The sequence below is a fragment of the Mesocricetus auratus genome, unplaced genomic scaffold, assembly GCF_017639785.1.
Source record: "Mesocricetus auratus isolate SY011 unplaced genomic scaffold, BCM_Maur_2.0 Super-Scaffold_100021, whole genome shotgun sequence".
NCBI lineage: Eukaryota > Metazoa > Chordata > Mammalia > Rodentia > Cricetidae > Mesocricetus > Mesocricetus auratus.
In genome coordinates this window covers 30,535,520-30,554,283 of record NW_024429202.1, presented here as the reverse complement: position 1 = coordinate 30,554,283, position 18,764 = coordinate 30,535,520, and the positions used below count along the sequence as shown (strand labels likewise).

At 41.8% G+C, this 18,764-nt stretch overlaps 1 protein-coding gene across 3 annotated transcripts in view; it reads left to right on the top strand.

The window, feature by feature from the left end:
- The window catches only part of Aff3 (AF4/FMR2 family member 3), a 471,135-nt gene that overhangs the window by 326,269 nt on the left and 126,102 nt on the right, over positions 1–18,764 (top strand). For all 3 annotated transcript variants that reach the window (XM_040729442.1, XM_040729441.1, XM_040729440.1), the window contains one exon: positions 602–653. In XM_040729442.1, coding sequence (XP_040585376.1) covers positions 602–653 — 52 coding nt within the window. The remainder of the gene's footprint in view (positions 1–601; positions 654–18,764) is intronic.

The window sequence follows — 18,764 nt, the reverse complement described above, 5'->3', positions numbered from 1 at the left end:
ATAGCCACATCCTACGGAGATGTTCTTTTACTTGCCTCTCAGATGGTCAGAAAGGATTTCTGGTTTATATCTTATTCTGCTTTTATTGGGAGCCCCAAAATCTGCTGCCAGAGTTCTCTGTGGAGTGAAATTCTTGGACATTTCATGATTATGGCTTCAGTGTCTTGTGAAATTCTCTCCAAGTTCCAATTCGGCCTGACCCCATTTGGCTTGTGTTAGCAGAAGGGATCAAAGTTCAGAGTGCTTTGGATGTGCAATGCTAATGAATTTATTTCCTTAAACTTTCTGTAAAGTGTAGTGGAGAGAAACTCATTCCATCTGTAAGATATTCATCTTCTGGCAAGGTCTGCACTCCATGTCTCTGCTTGTTTGCAAATAGCTCCTTGGTACCTACTCAAGGCTCTGTGCCTGGGCAATTGTATTGCCAAAGCGAAATTATTCTTCGCATTCGGTTCTCAAACAATAAAAGATATTTTAAAAGCCTCCTGCTGCACATTTTGAAAGCTTGTTAATAGGAGCATAGAAATATGTTTAATCTTAAATCTTAAGGACTGGGAGAGACTGATGTTGGTGTTTTTTTTTCTTCCACTTCCTTTTTAAGAGAAAGCTGATGCGGAGCCAGAGAGTCCAGACAATGGCACATCGAATACATCGTAAGTGTCTTTCGCGTTTCTCTCTGAGATGACTGGTCTTTAATATGCCTTATAAAATGAAACAGTGCAAGTATCTTGTAATGGTGGTAATCATAGTGGAAGGAGGCCCATGGTTCTCCTTTTTCATGATAATGTCTTTTTAAATGCTTTCGGGTAGAGACGCACTTTGAGGTTTTATGCTTTAGCATTGAAAAAGGGATCTTGCAAATGCAAATGTTCTTCTTTATGAAGTCGAAATATAATTAGACTAGAGAGTATGTACTAAGGGAGAATGGAGATAAGCCCTTTAAAATTTGGCTGGAGACTTTTAACACTGACATAAGATTTACAGAACTTTCTACACATACTGGAGGGCTTTCTGTCCCACATGTCTGTGAAGTACCCAAGTCATTTAAAAAGACTGCCATCTGCAGTCTCACCTCTGAAATATATGACAAACATAACTATAGATATCTCTAAGATCTCGAGAGTTCATTGATGTTTTTAAGTAAAGCATTTGTTGAAGATGAGAAAAATTACTTAGACGGTGCCTCTTTCTTACATTTTTATCTTTTCCTTCTCAGTATTGAAGGGATATAAGTATGTATTTAACAATTCATATGATACCAAATTAAGGTAGGTCGTGTGGCTAGGGAATCAGCTCAGTTGGTGAAGTGTTTGCTGAGGCATGTGAAACACCCCTTTACCGCAGCTCTGGGGAAGCAGTAATAGGCAGATCCTCGGGGCTCACCAGCCAGCCAGTCTAGTGTTCTTGCCTTGTTCCAGGCCAACGAGTAGCCCGAGGTCAAATAATTACATTATCACTATTATTATCTGATATACCTATACAATACTTAATGGCAATGAAACAGGAACTGACAAACAATTCTTTTAGCCTCATCAAGCATCCACACCGGCTTCCTTCTTACAATGTTTATTTTGATCCCCCTTGGGGGATGAAGTGTTTGGTTATAGAAATAACTTTGTGGTTGTATCTGTTCCTGGATCGTTGCTCTCATGGCTAAACACCTGAAGTGTTCTTCATTAGCAACCGCAGTCAAAAGTGCAGTATTGTGTTCAAGATCTGCTTCCATCTATAAAGCTCCTCCGGCTTACACGAGGTGGCTGGATGTTTTATAACAGATACGGCTATGGGCCGTATTTCTCAAGATATTACCCTAAAAGTTCTAATGAGTTTCAGTGTTATCTTTTTCTCATGAGATAATAAATATGACAGTCCTAAATGGCTAAAAATGTTGCTAGTTTTTAAATTATGCTATAGACTCTAATGGGAGAAGAGTTTTAATGCCATCTGGAGGCATTCTAGAGAACTGAAAAGGGCAAAGTCACTGAAAATTTTCATTGAGTACCATTTGGACAAGATAAAAATGCATAAAACTAGAGTGTGAGCTATTGGTAAAATAGCTGTGTCTTATTTGTTATTTGATAACAGCATTGATTTCATAAAAGCAGCAGTCTTTCAAATTCATAACAAAATCGTTTCCTAGACAGACAAAAGAGCATCAAAAATATGTTGGTAAACTGTCAGCATATTATAAATACCTTTACATATTTTAAAAACCTCGTTCACCAGCCGGGCGGTGGTGGCACACGCCTTTAATCCCAGCACTCGGGAGGCAGAGGCAGGCGGATCTCTGTGAGTTCGAGGCTGGGCTGGACCGATAGCCTCCAAAACAATACAGAGAAACCCTGTCTCGAAAAAAAAAAAAAAAAAAAAAAAAAAAAAAAACCTCGTTCACCAGACTCAGTTTGACTCGTGTAATTTGATGCACTGTTAATGGTATCCTTCCTTCCCTTATGCATTTCTATAACATCAAATGTCGGGTTCCACTGCTTGGTGCTTTATTTGTCCTAATGTGTAGAAATAAGTAGGCTGTGTAAGGAGTGAAGTTTAAGCCCTCGGGTAATATGAAATCCTCAGCCCATCTTCCTGCCTCTTCACCCAAAGTGGTTCCTTTGTCTCTTGCTTCATGGTTGCCACTCAAATCGCAGGTAACAAAAACAGAGCTGAGGTTGCAAGGGCCTCTTAAAAGTGGGGCATGGTGGGCTTGAGTCTTGAAGAGTCTCTCAGAGCTCTTCCCGGTTCTTCTGTTAGACGCCGGCAGGAGAAACTGTGAGGGTCAGCTTAAGGATGCCTCAGACATGGGTAACATTGATATGCTTGCAGATGATATTATATGTACCTACTCACATATATGAGTATATACTTACAATCACAAGCACACACACACTCAACGAACAAATATATACTCCTCATTTGTGTTTTACTGTGATGGGTATAGCAGGGACACTCTACACACATTGCTTATGAGGAGTCTGAGGATCAGAACCATTGCCCAATTTAAATGATAACTTAGGGCATAAATTTTAATGGGACCACTTTTTTGTTAGAGAGGAGTACCAGTCAGGGGCTACTGTTACAAAGTATCACAGACTAGATGGCTTATGCAACAGAAATGTATCTTCCCACCATTGATTCAGGAGGTCCCTCCCTTCTGATTGTTGGCAGGGCGGGCTACCTGCATTCCTGGCCTCACATCCTCCCGTACATCAACGTGTAGCCATCCTCTCCGTTTGTCTTCACAGCATCTCCCTCCTCCTTGCATGCCTCTTTCTCCTGGCCCCTTTTTGTAAGTACACCATCCATAGTGATGAAGGCCCACCTTGTTAACTTAGATCTCACCCTGATGCTTTCACTTTAACGTGATTACGTCCAGAAAGATCCTGTGTCAACATGAGGTCACATTCTGAGATAATAGTTTTGGTCTGAAGAGGAAATGTCCCCCACGGGTTCCAGATTTGAATACTTCATTACCTCCACTAACGTGACACTTTTCGGAAAGGTTTTGAAGACGTCCATCCTGCGAACTAGCTGAAAGGAGTTCCATGTGGGGAGAAATCCTTGAGAGTATCTTGTTCTTTGTCTCTTCCTCTCCTCTCTCTCCTCTCTGCCACAAGTCTCTGCTGTCATGATACTCTGCCAAAACTCATGGGAACAAACAAATGTGGACTGAACCCCCTGAAACTGGGCACCAGAATAAGCATTTCCTCCTTTAAATTGTTTCTTCCAGCTGTTTGTCACAGCTGCATAAGAATAACCAGCATGGTACTAAGTTTAGAGCTTTAATATATGGATTTGTCAGGAGAAGGCAATTCAACCCATAACACTGAAAGCCAGATTTAGGGAAGGGAATGCATAGGAATTAGAACTTAACAGGAACAGATTGTACAGATTTCATCGGATGGGGCAAAGGGCAATAGCTTGAGTAAGACAGAAGAAAAGTTGTGGACTCCAGAGGGGCTGAGTGGACTTAAACTGTGGCTTACCATTGGGAGAGGCATGGTGAGACACATCTGCAATGCCAGCACTTGGGAGGCAGAAACAAGAGAGAGTATCAGTGCAAGTTCAAAGCCAATCCTGGTCTGTATAGTGAGTGCCAGGACACCCAGAAGCCACAGGTGTATAGCAATCCTGTCTCATAAATAAATGGCGTTGAGAGTCAGAGCACATTTTCTAAAGAAGTGCCTCTCTGCCTTGTTAATTGTAATGCTTTGCATGGTAGGATAAAGGAATTAGGGAAATACCTGAGATTTCCTTCAGGATTAATGATCCAAGGATTCAAGAGGATGAAAGGGGCAATTTAATATTTAGACACAAACAAAACCAGAAATATCTGTGAAAGAGTTTCAGTTGCATTAATAATGGGAAAACTCAACGTTAGATGCATTCCCCTCCTCTTGAGTAGTTGCAAAACTGTATGAGGTCTACTTTTTTAAGGCAAAGTATAGGAATTTGATCCTGGAAAGAAGCAAAGTGGGTTAAGTGAGAACTGCATTTGGGTAGACCCTTCTGGGGGGCACTCAGCCATCCACAGGAAGCAGCAAGAGCTGAAGGAGGGAAACCACACATGCAGTAGTGCGAGATGTCAGAGGATGAAGTCCCCGGTTGTGAAAGTATGTGGTAATCACGGGAAGACATTTCATACAGGAAAAGGTCATGAGAAAGAGAAACCCTCAGTACTGGATTTAAATACCCACAGGTACTTTAATGACTCTTAATTTGCTTAGTTGTGGGGAAGATACCTATGAGCACAGTAGAAAACAAGAAGTAGGACCCTGAAAAAGACCAACAGAGACTTGGTCTACTGCCTAGAGTTGGGAACTCAAATCTCAACCGAGATGCGGGTGTTGAGTAAAACTTCAATTTTCGGAAGCCCAGTAGGGCCAAGCTTTGACAGCAAATTGAAACTAGAGAGACAGTTAGTTCAGTGCTAAAAGCACATAGTGCTCTTAAAGAAGACCTGAGTTTGATTCCCAGCACTCAGGTCAGATACCTCATAACTGCCTATAACTTCACTTCCAGGGAATTTAGTAGCTAGTTTTATGTCAACTTAACACAAGCTAGAGCCATTGCCTCCTTCAGATCAGGCTGTAGGAAAACCTGTAAGGCATTTTCTTAATTAGTGATTGATACGAGAGGGCCCAGCCCATTGTGGATGGTGCCATCCCTGAGCTGGTGATTCTGTAAGAAAGCAGGCTGAGCAAGCCAGTAAGCAGCACCCCTCCACAGCCGGGCCTTGCCCCCAGGGTCCTGTCCTGACTTCCTTCAATGATGAATAGGGATTTGAAAGTATAAGCCAAATAAACATTTACAGAAAATGTAAACATATGAATATGTAAAAATGCTTACTGCAGTAAAAATGTTTTATAATTTGTATGTGTATAAAAGTAAAATATATGGCAAAAACAAAATAAATGATAAGGGTCATATACTCATGTGAAGAAATATAATATTAAATCTAAGTGCACTGACTGTAAGATAAATATACATAGTACACAGTATATCACTAGAAACAAATACTGAATGGACCTTATCTAAAAAGTAATTGCAGAAATTTTTAAATAGATTAACACAAATGATAATAGCACAAAAAGTGTGGAAACAAAAGACAGATGACACCAATAGAAAACAAGCAAATTTAAATCTGGCTACAGTGACTATATTAAATATAAATACATTAAAAGCTCCAGTTTGCTGCTGGGACTATATATGAGGCCACTGGCAGTGGGTCCAAGATCTAACTCTAAAGCACAAACCGACTCAGTGGAACCCATTCTATATTCTTGCTCAGCCTAGACACAGGGGTGTGGAGGTGGAGAGGTCCCTTGGTCCTGCCTCAAGGAGATGATGGGACAGACTTAGCAGACTTCTTAGGGAGGCTAGAAGCAGAGGGGATGTGGGGAAGGGGAGTGGGAGGAGCAGGAGGAGAGGAGGGAAGGGGAACTGGGATTGGAATGTAAAAAATAAATTAATGAAAAATGTAAATTAAAAAAACCCTGCAGTTTAAAGGGAAAATATCATGCTGGCTGTAAAGTCAAGACTACTTATTGTCTACACATCCATACTTCAAATATAAGAAATCAAAGCCTTGAGACAAAAAAAAAAAAAAGAAAAAGAAGAAAAGATGAACTGTTTATGTAACAAATGCAAGAAAACTGGAACAATGTCTTAGTACTACTGCTAAATAGTCCCTAAGACAAAGGACATGATAATTGTAAGGCATTGAAAGAGGACATTTTCTAGTTCTAATGAGGAAGTCATAAATGTGTATGTACAAACACACTCAAAAGTTATGGCAAAAACTAACTAGACTAACATCATAGTTAGATTTACCATATCTCTCTATAGTAAAAATTAGTAAGACACTAGAGTTTGTGGAACTATCCACATTAGCAGCCACTTCGCCCTGAGTGTACACACAATGCTACACCCAAGAAGTGCAAATACAGGATCTTTCCAGAGGCACAGGAGCATCCACCAAGGCTGGCCTGATGGTGAGCGGCAGTAATGAAGTTTCAGTAAGCTTTTTAGTATGAAAATATCATGGCTCATGCTCCATGCTCGCACAAAGTAATTGTGTTAAGTCAATAGCAGCAAGCATAATTTAAATCTCAATGACAAGATGTTAGATAACATTCCTAAATATTCTTTGCATTAAAGAATGCATCACAAGTGAAATTAGAATGTAATTTTAACTGAACAAGGATGAAAGTAGTACAGTTGATGGAAATGTGTGAAATGCATTAACACAGTAAGGACAATAAGAAATCGATGGCTTTGCTCCCCTATACGGGGGAGGGGAAACCAAGGTTGGTGTCAGTGACTTATGTTTCTATATTAAGAAGATAGAAAAATGGAGATGATTAAGCCCTTTCAGAGGATCCAGGTTCAGCTCCTAGGACCCACATCAGACAACTCACAACCACTTGTAACAGGAAATCTAACATTTCTGGCCTCTGTGAGCACCTGTATTCATGTGCATGGACCCACACACAGACACACATGCACACACATATATGTCTAACACTAAAATCGTTCTTTAAAACAAAGATAGAAAATTATGAAATATATCCTTATCTTATATGCTGACCAAAAAAAGTGTTAAAATGTCAAAAAAGAGAGAAAATAAACCTAAGATTAATAGCAAAACATATAATAAAAAATATCAACAAACAATAGGGAAAACTAATAAAAAATTTTTTAAGGGTTAGCAAAATTAACATATTGGCAAGATTGATCTAGCAGAAAGCAGAAAACACAAATTTCCAGCATAAGCCCCAAGAGGAGACAGCTTCACATCTCCTATGAATCTTTAATTAATAATAAATAGATATTATGAGCCACTCCATGGGAATTAATTTGACAACTTAGATCAAATAGTTTTCTTGAAAAGGAAATAGAATTATCATAATTGTTTTTAAAATCTGAATGCCATGTTGGTATTATTAAATAATTGAATCCAGTCAGACTTTTGTAAACAGGAAACTCCTTCAGTGTCACTACTAATTGTCATATTTTTAAATAAAAAAATGTTTATCACCAATGAAACACCATCAATCAATTACCAGAATTCGACAGACTTGGGAAATAAGAGAAAAGGAGAAATGTGAGAAAGGAAAATCCAGTTCATTGTATGAAACTGTTATATAACCAGGCACCAGAATCAGACTTAACCTTATAAAGAAAGTTGTAATCCAATATACCTCATAAAACATTATGCAAAATCCTTAAAGCATTAGCATATCCAATCTAGTGCTACATAAGATTTGCTACAAAAGTGTATGCTTGCTTTAGCATTAAAAATGAATTAATTGTAATATAATTATAATTGGTATAATTTACTATAATGATAACATAAAGAAGAGATGTAAGTAGGTATAGCAAAAGTACATGATAAATAATGTTAAGTCCCACAAATAAATTTTTAAATGAGCTAACTAGAACTAGTAAGGAACATATTCAATCTAATGATGAGGATCTATAAAAGAAAAAATTAAGACCTCCTTCTAGTATCTCATTTAGAAGTAGTGGTCCAAACATTTTCCTCCTAAAGTCAGAAATACAGCAATGCTATCTGTGGTTGTTACCTCTGTTCAGCATTCTGCTAGAGATCATGGTCAGTGCCATAGGACAAGAAAGGGAAATGATGGACATAAACATTAAGGGGGAAATAACACAAAAGCAGAGAGCATGGGCAGATAACTGTAGGGGCATTGATAGAGAGCAAGGGCATCTGCCTATGGATACCCAATTTCAAAACTTAATCATAAAAGCAGCTTAACATAGCATGCACTGGCTTAAAGCAGACAAATCTGTGAAGCAAGAGTCTAAAGACCAGCCATGCCCACAGTTGCCCTAGAACACAGGCAGCAAAGCAGGAAAGCCAAGCCTTTCACCAAACGATGCCACCACACTCAGCGAGGGAACGAATCTCCTGCTGCAGGCTGCAGAGATGGGTTAGAGACCTCAGTGTAAAAACAAAGTGACAAAACTTCCAGAGGAAATTATAGGCCAGCCTGAAATAGACAGGAGTCCCCTACAGACATAGTAAAGCTGGACAACAGAAGGAAAAAAATCCTAATAAATTTACCTATAACAAAAGGAAAATATTAAATCAAAAGAAAAGGACAAGGATACATTTGCAATCTATAACCTGGCAAATAAGATGTCTGGAATTTAAAAAAAAAATAGGAACTCTGAAGAAAATCCCATAATAAAATAATGGTCAATTTTTTAAGTGGGAAAACCCCTCAAAGATGCCAGAGAAGGTATGCAAATGGTGCTCAGCAGGTGAAAGGATGCCCTTCCCTGCTTTTACTCCTCCTAGGGAAACACATGTTAAAGCCCCAAGGAAGCACTACTACATCTCCGTTTTTATGAGGTGAATTATAATGACCGGTAACACCAAACATGCAGTGGTGGAGGAATGGAGCAACAAATACTATCTCACTTTGCTGTAAATTTTAAAAAGTGGTAAAGATGGGACTCGAACCCAAGACTCCAATCCTAGGAGCAAAGTTCCCAGCCAGTGTCCTGCTGCTGCCCTCTCAAAACCACATGTGCTCTTTCGGACATGGTAACTATCCTGGGAAGGACAATTCTTAGTGTATGCCTGAAGAGGACTAGGCCAGGGTACCACTGGTAGTCATCCCAACTAGAGAACTCCAAGGAATAATGACCCGATGGACACTTCCAAGACCCTGCAAAGCCCACAGTTAGGCGGATTGCTGAGCTGGCTTTTATGGAGGTCTGCCAGCCATGAAGAATGAACACTCAAGTCAAAGACCATGGCTCAGGCATACAGACAAAACCCCAGGAGAACGCCCTTTTACATCTGTGGATGTCCCTCTACTGACTGTAGTAAGTGTGCTTGGAAAGAATGATGATTGTAAGTGACCTTCATAAATCAAGGTGATGGGTGTGAACAAAAGGGTTAAACTCCTAAGAGGGGAAAAAAAATTGAGGCAGCAGGAAATGGCCCATCCAGGTGCCTACATTGTACAGTAAAAGAGTTGGAAGTTATTATAAGCTAGACTAAATTGCAGCGACCTGTGAAATGTTCCTTCTTCAAAAGGTAATATATGGAAAGTGCCCATTACCAAGCCGGCACCCAATAACTCATTGTTACTGCCATTATAACAGTATTTATGGTGTATAAAAGCTTGAAAACAGCCCTGTCTCTGTGGCTGTTCAGAACTTTATTAGAATCTTAATTTATTCTTTAAAACAAGTTGAGAACTTAGAAAGAATGAAAGGTATTAAAGACAAACTAGTAGAAAGTTTTTTGAAAGGCCAGGACTGAGAAAGATCCAGTATCGGTCATTGCCAGAGATGGCAACCAGAACAAACTCCTCCCCAAGCCAACACAGGGTAAGACCATCTGCAAAAGCCCATGACTTTGCCTCTCTCTCTCGAGAGATTGCATGCCTGGAAGGAGGCTGAAGACCAACTCTACCACTGACTTCCTTTTAAAACATCTTGGCATCACTGACTAGGGATATGGTCCTGGATGAGCCTACCCTAACACGCTTCAATAGACAGCTTGTTCATAGGATGGAAGTACCCATTTGAAATTTCCATGCTCATAGCAAAATTACCTTTAAAATGTTAAGTATGGAGAAAATGACTACTAAACATATAAAGAAATCTGCCACTTAGACATGTGCATTTAATAATCAGGTTACAAAAACTGGTCAGCTAATAGTAGAGAGATCAAAGTCTATTGGAAGATGGCTCCCCCTCAAAAGAACAGAATTTTCCCCCCTGAGAAATTTGAAACCATGGTGATATTTATTTTGGCTGTGTGTAAAATGATGGGTTGTGGCTGATCTTTCAGCTTATTAGGTGTCTGTCCCCGGAGACCTCCTTTCTGTATCTGTTGAAGTGATTTGCCAGAATCCTGTTAGCCAGAGCACTGAGAAAGTTAACAAAACAGCCCTTGGTGGAAAGGGTTGGCCAGATCCTATTTCTCCCACTCTCGGACACCAAGGATGAAAAATGAACAAAGGTTTCCCCTGCACCCCTAGACACCCTCAGACCACTCATCATATGGATGCCCAAACTAGATGTAGGTCTGCAAAGAAGTGGCTACCATGAGCAGCTTGCATGCATCAAAGAGTAAGCAGGGCCGGCATCCTCTGGAGAAGATCAGCCAAAGTCGTCAGAGAGTGATCATGTGAGAGGTGATCTTGGTTCAGCTCTCATATGCTAGTTATAAATTGCGTCCTCCCAGAACAAGACTAGAAACCTTGTCCTCTGTGATCTTATACCTGGCTGGAGGCTTGGACCCAAGGGGATCAGTAGAGAGAAACCTCTAGCAAAATTAAGGAGTCCATTTCCCTGCCCCCTGTTTGATTCTCTGGGGACTCACACTTCTCTTCCTGGACCCCACCAAACATACTTCTTTAGAGAGGTTATCTAGGCTACTCGAGGTGTTTTTTTTTTTTTTTCTGGATTTTGTAATTTTTTTTTTTTGGTTTTTTTACGAGACAGGGTTTCTCTGTATTGCTTTGGAGGCTGTCGGTCCAGCCTGGCCTCGATCTCACAGAGATCCGCCTGTCTCTGCCTCCTGAGTGCTGGGATTAAAGGCGTGTGCCACCACCGCCCGGCCGGATTTTGTAATTTTTAAAATGTGACAATTCGTCTTAGCTGGTTTTAAGTGTATGGTTTAGTGGCATGAGGTGACGGTCAGGGACTTGCTCCGGTGCTCATCATCGTAACCCAGAACTGAACACCCACACTGGTGAAGCTGCAGCTCCCCATGTCACTGCAGCTCCCCATGTCACTGCAGCTCCCCATGTCACTGCTCTCAACCCCAGGCCCATTCTACCTATGGATCTATAGCTGCCTGTTTGGGGTTTACTTTTACATAAGTTGAAAAATACAGTGTTTTTGTTTGTTTTTTATAACTGATATCCTCAAATTTCATTGTGGCATAACTCCCTTCTCAAGCCTGAATAGTATTTTCATAGTGTGTTATAGACTATCCCTGACTTGTGAAGCTTCAGATTGTAATTTTTTTTAATCTTGGCGGGATGGAGAGGATGGCATGCACACGCCATGGTGCATATATCAGAGGACAGCTTCTGGTGTTCGGCCTCACAGTCCACCTTGTTCTACAGTCTCTTGTTTGCCTCTGCATATGCAAGGCTGGCCAGTCTGTAGACTTTTGTCCTGTAAATGACTTCCAGGGGTTCTCCTGGGTCTGCCTCCCATCTCTCAGTCAGTGCACCGAGATTACAGATGCATGCTGCTACATCCAGCTTTCCATGAGTTCCAGGGATCAAAATTTAGTCTGTCACTCTTGCACAGCAAGTACTTTGTCCACGGGGCCATTTCCCAAGCCCTTGCTCTGTGCTACTCGGCTGGGACAGATCAGGCCTGTACACACGTACGTAGCACTCCCCAAAGGACTCCAGAGCATCCTAACAGGACCTACAAAAGCTTCAGCTAGAAGAACTGAACATAACAAAATTTTTAGGGCCAAGTCACAAGCTTATGGTGGAGCTATGAGGTCTCTGTGTGATGGGCATAGTATTACAATGTCCCTAGTCCCTAGACTAGAGGAAGGAAGGCGTGGCACCTTTGAAATGAGCCCTTTCAGTCCACAGAGTCAGTCCTGGCAAACTCCAGTTTCTCTGTGTCTCAGTGACCTTAGCAGACAGTAACTTTTTTCTTTTCTATTTCTTTTTTTTTTTTTGGAGGAGACACTTGGCTGTAGAAGAGTATGTTTCTTGTTACCACTTTTATTGGCTGTTGTAGACAATAAATATTGCCTGACATTAATGGGTTGGTTGTGTTTTCTCCTGGCACAGCATTGTCTTTCCTACAGCTTCTCCATGCTCTTTTGTAGGCGCCCCTCCCCCCCCCACCGTCGTCACCACCACCGGCATTCGGAGCATAGTGCTCACACGGTGCCAGAGGCCTGATATGATGAGTAAACTAATTGATGCAGAGAGCACGGGGATGATCGGAGCACATTCACTCTGCATTTTGTACACTTTCTTTTAAAAACGCTCTGAGCTCAATTTGTTCTCTCTTCTGCTCAGTCTAAGATAGGATCCTCTCAAACACACAGCTAAAGTGCTCGCAGACTGGGTTCATGTTTTTCCCCCGTATCACAGGACCTCTGTGTACACCTGGTGCCTAGGATATTTCCCACGGATTAAACACCTATTTTGTGCCAGGCACTCGACTGGACACATTGTTCTGTTTAATCCACAGGACAATCTGATGAGGTGTGTTATTACACTGTTGCATCTCTTATTACAGAAGAGGAAAACAGGATCTCCAAGCAGTGAGCTGGCTCCCCGAGGCTGCACAGCTGGCAGCAGCAGAGCCAGGAATCTGGCTCGTTGCCTGGCTCCAGGGCCGCTGACAGGCCCTGCTTTAGGTCTGTGGCTTGGCACAGGGGACCTCTGGGATAGAAGAGCAGTAGTGAAGGAAGAAATCCCATTTCTAAACAAAGGGCTAATAGTTCCCCAAAAAGCTCCTGCAGCCTGCCTCTCCCTCCCACTGACAAGAGCGTGGCCTCCAGGAGGGCTTGTGAGGATACAGGGAGAGCCCGGCTCCAGGCATCAATGCCTGCAGTCTCCAGCACGGTGGTAGAAGTAGCCAAGGAGCAATCTGGATTTCTCGTAGCAGAAAGTAACTTCCCAGCCTCCACCCACCTGCTCACCTCAGAGGCCTCTGCTGCTGGCAGAGGGTGCTGCAGTGAAGCTGTGCCCACGGAGTCTCACCACAGAATGTAAATGTGTTAGCCTCTGCCGCCAAGGCTCTACCACAAAGAATCACCCCTTCTGCCTTCCCTCTGAACAAGACTGAAGTGTCCACAGAACAAAACATACAGTGTTAGGACAGATGACCAAAATTATACATGCATGCCTACACTTACCTTTTTATTTAAATTTTTTAAAATAAGGACTCTTTGGAATTCCAAGCATTTAGGCAATAAAAGTGAGCATATCATGACCACAGGGTGGCATGCTATATACTAAGTAAACACTATACTGTATATTAGATGTGTTAATTAAAATGGTGTATTTGTATAATAGGTACAAGGATGTGAACTGAGGCACTGAGTCGCCCTTTAGATGAGTCAGCTTAGAATCTCCATAGCAACTCAGAGTGCACAACCCGTCTGTTCCTTAGATGGAGAAATAGAGGCCCAGAGAGCAATGTACATAGGTGCAATTGACAGGCCGGTGTTGTTGCATTTGTCTTGTTATTTTATTATCTAGGTAGGTGTTTTGCTTCTATGTATATCTCTGCATGCAGTGCTCAAGGGGGCCAGAAGAGGACACCAGGTCTCCTGGAACTGGAGTTACATGCAGTTAAGCCACGGTGTGTGTGCTGGCAATCAAACCTCTGGAGTGGCCAGTGTTCTTATGCACGGAGCCGTCTGTAGCCCTCAGGTCAGGGTTCTAACCCTATAAAGTACTTTGCCTACTGACATGGAATTACATTAAAAAATACAAGCCTAAAGTGTCCACGAGGCATGTGCAATGGTTTTGATGTGGTTTGTACCCCAAGGGCTCATGTCCTAGAAGCTGGATCTCCGCTGTGTGTGCTGGGAGCTATGTCTTCTGTGTCGTGATATGGAAGTGAGGGGAGGAACATTCAGCATAAGAGTTGGAAGTGGATGAGTCTTCAGGTCTGTGGGACCATGTTCCCTTAGAAGGGAATGCTGCTTTGGAAAGTTACCCAGCCTCGTGACAGAAAATAGCTAATACAGGAGGAAGCCCAGCCATTGGGGTAATTTTCACTTGAAAATTAGTTTGACATAAAAATTAAAACACTGATTAGATCTATTAGATTGATTATATTTAAGGGATATGAGATAGAAGGAATATTGGGTTTTGGTTTTCTTTTTTATGTGTTTGTTTGTTTTGAGTTTCCAAGAGTAAATAGGATAATAAAAGACAAGAATAATAGCCAATAATTCTTACACAGATATAATGAATATTTCAGAAGCTATACTCTGAAAAAGAAGTATTTTTAAATGAGTGTGTGTATATATATATATTCAGAGAAAAAAATCTATTTGACGACAAGACAAAAACCACTTTTCATGAGCCATTTGTGAAAATGGAAACTTTCCCCGATTTTGTGCACTTAACCTCCTTTTTGCAGTGTGAGTGGGTCGTCTGACCGTCACACCCAGGGTTACTGACCACTGTTCTGAGCACCCTGCTGGTGTTGTTCCTGTGCTCTCAGCGTGGAGGACCCTTCTCAGAAAAGGTGTCCATGTGTGAGAGGTTTCTTTCTTTTTTTTTCCTTTGTTTTACTTAAATTAGAAACAAGTTTGTTTCACATGTCAATCCCAGCTCCCTCTCCCTCCCCTCCTCCCCACCAGGCTCCCCAGTCCCCCATCCAATCTCCACTCCAATCCCAGGGAGTGTGAGGCCCTCCATGGTGGATCTCCAGAGTCTGTCATGTCATCCAGGGTAGGGTCTAGGCCCTCCTTAAGAGTCCAGGCTGAAAGAGCATCCCTCATTGTGGGATGGGCACTCAAAGTCTATTTGTACGCCAGGGATAAATACTACCCAAGGCCCCATAGATTACCTAGGCCTCCTCACTGACACCCACACTCGGGGTCAAGCCAGAATTTTAATGTAGTTTGACTCCTGGGCCCATGCTTTTCAGGACACCTCATAGATCATCTGTTCTGGCCACTAGACTTCAACATATTGCCAAGACAATGGATATTGATGTGTCTCCAAGTAACCAAACAATCTCTAAATTTTGTGCCACTCTGGACTTTGTCAAATGTTCAAGCATGAGAATCAATTAATAATAAATGTAGGGTATCTCATCAACTCTCATATCTTTCTTTGTCTTAAATATCTGAAACAAAGCAATGTTACATCTTTTCTTTTAAGTGTCTTTTAAGTGATCATTTTATAGCATTCTGAAGAGCATTTTAATTCCATTGTTCTGTTTTCTAATCATCAATGTCACTGATCATGCTAAATGCCTCTGAACAAATGCTGAGCAGAGAAAATGGGTGCCTTGTCCTTAAAAATACTCAATTGATAGTCAGAGTTTGAAGAAAAACAATCTGCTCTGACCCTGGCTTGCATGGGTTAGGAGCTACACTGAGGTTCACTGGTCCTGGGGTACACTTGTGCAAGTGCTAACCTGGATTGGCACTGAGGGAGACCCTAACTCCAAGATAACTTCGTCTATATCATCATAGTGTGGTCTACTCAGATTATCTTTCATTACAGTGTGGTAGGACACAGTTAAAATAAAGGGATGCCGAGGACAGCTCCTGAGGCCCAGAGCACTCAGAACAGGGATGGGAAGGTCTCCTCCTCCAGAAGCTGTAAATGGATGCCTTTGTTTGTTTAATCCCTCTCTTCAACCTCTAAATAGAGATGTGAGGTGAAATAATGGCACCCAGTTAAATCTGAATTTCAGATAAACAATAATTTCAGTGTGTGTCCTATGCAATATTAAGGGCATACATATACAAAAATACTACTTTTTTAACATAAAATTCAAATTCTAAGCAGGGAATTCCGTAAGTTTCATTCACTAAGTCTAACACTCTGCAGACACCACATAGATTCTAGGCCCAAATATCTTGAAGTATTAATGAATAAGAGTAAAAGATCAGTGGAGGCAGGAGGAGAGAGACAGAGGCAGAAGGAGAGAATGAATGCTGGATGCCCGCCAAGTGAAAAAACTACATTCTGAAGACTGAGGCCATAGGATGAAAAATGTCTGTTTCACGGACTCTTGAGCCGGAATATTTGCTGGTGGGGGGGAAGAGACAGAGAGACACAAAGAGACAGAGAGAGACACAGAGAGAGAGACAGAGACACACACACAGAGCGAGAGAGAGACAGAGACAGAGACAGAGAGAGAGAGAAACAGAATATCTTGTTCTTCACAACTGAGCATCGCTGCTCATCCAGGAAGGGAAGATTTGGAACCTGAAGACCCTTAGCCCTGGACCTGGTCAGAAGACCACAACCATTTATTAATTGCAGGTTTTGTTTTTCCTCACAAGATGCTTTGGCAATTGGATAGCAAGAACAGTACCTAACTTCTTCAGCTCTTGTTTCTAAGATGCCCTTGGAACTTCATGTGTAACCTTCTGTTTGTCTTGTGCTAAAAAGCAGAAAATGACTGGATACCTGATAGGGAGAGGAAGTTGCCCTGTTTGAAAAAACCAGACTGACTGTGAAGCATGAAGATGGATGTTTTTTTTTTCTTTCTTTCAAGTTAAAAATATTAACTCACAGTTCAATATGGTTTACATTTTTCCTTTATCTCTAAGCAGTCACATTACTCTAACCAAGAAAACTCTTGACTTCATCCTGGACACATCACATTGTGACATTGTTCCTAGGAGGTGGATTTTAACTAGGAGAAATAATGGTTGGGATGTTGAGCGTATTATTTCAGTCATGTGTGCTAGGCTTTGGCCTGCTGAGCCACAGCTGGATCAAGCCTTAAACAGGGTAAGAGTCATTTCGTGTTACTGGCTTGTCTTTGGTGTTGCAAGGGTGGGTGGCTGTGGGGAAGTGCAGGCTGCGGGTTTGCACTGGCTGTTGGGTATGCAAGTGAGTGTCCTATAAAGTAAAGGGCGTGTGGTTTGTCTGTGCCAGGGGCTACAGTCTAACACATGACAGCGCTGGGATTGTGGCATTGGCATTGGACCACATTTTCATTTGGTGTGAAAGGAAAGAATCTGTACTGTTGAGATGTCTTTCAAGGATGGGGCTTACAGCTCCTTGAAGCCCAGCAGCTGTGTGGGAGCCTCTTGTTTCTAATAGCTTTTTTTTTTTTTTGCATCTTTGCTGATTAAGATTTGTTGATCAAATTCATTACAGATCTTCCAGATAACCTTTTTTCAGATTTTTAAAATAAAAAGCGTCGTATTTTTTCCTGCTTTACCTCCTTTGACTGTTTGGTTTGTCCCATACCTTACTAACTCCGTGTAAGGTGCACGGAGCGATTGGTTCAGATAAAGAACAACAGCCTTCTGCATGCTTTCCCTTTAACAGATTTCAACAGGTTCCCAAAGCCAGTGTCTTTCCTAAGAGCCAGATAGCTGCATGCTATCACAGGGAGAAGCCACGGGGAGCCACATGGCCTACCTTTGGCAGTCAGTTTAGAAACAAGTGCAGTTTTGATGGGAGAGATAACCAAAGGAAATTGTCAGGTGATCTAATGGCCAATTGCAGTGGTACATGGGTGTGTCCCAGCCAGTTTTTCCTCCAGTCCAGCCTCTCAGCTATTCGTCACAGACAGGATGTAGGTCAGAACACCGGATAAGCTTTTTAAGATATCGGGGGTAGGGAGGTGGCTTGGTGGATGAAGTGCTTGCAGTGCAAGCGTGAGGGCCTGAATTCACATCCTCAGCACCTACATAGAAGCCCAGTGTGGTAGCCTATGCCACATGCAGAGAGGAGCATCCATGGAGCCCACGGGCTAGCCAGGCTGGCCAAAACAGTGAGCCCCAAGTTCAGCAAGAATGATCATGCCCCCCCAAATAAGGTGGAATGTGGGAGATACCCACCATTATTCTCTCTCTCTCTCTCCCTCTCACACATACACACACACACACACACACACACACACACACACACACACACTACAAATGCACATAGCCAACCACATACAACACATATACACACAAACTGGTTGAATGAATAGATGAACAAATAAACTTGAACTCCCTCTGTGGCCCTGGCTGACTGTGAGCATGCAGTCCTCCTGCCTCAGTACCTTGAGTAGTTGGGACAAAAGGCCTGGATTCAGTTATGGTTTTGATGACAAATATAAGTTACAGAGACACGAGCAGGAAGTGATGTGTTTGAGATGGGATCTTGCTATACCCAGGCTGGTGTAGAATTCTTGGACTCAAGCAAGCCTGCTGCCTCAGCCTCCTGAATAGTTATGGCCAAAAGTACACAGTGGCATGATCAGCTTGACTAATTTTGATTTAATTTATTAATAATTCGTTGACACTGTCTCAAAATTAAAAGAAAAAACAGGAAATGAAAACAACTTAGAAATCCATCAGTTGATGAATAGATCATTGAAATATACATAATAAAAGTTTATTCAGCCATAAGGAAAAGTAAAATTAGGAAATCTGCAGGAAAAGGGATATGTGTAGAAAGTATTACTCTAAGTGAGGCATCCCAGACTCTGAAAGACCAGTAACCACATGTTCCTCTCTCATGTACAAACCCTATCTTCCAATTTGTGTGTATGTGTGTGAGTGTGTCTCTGTGTGTATGTGTGTGTGTGTG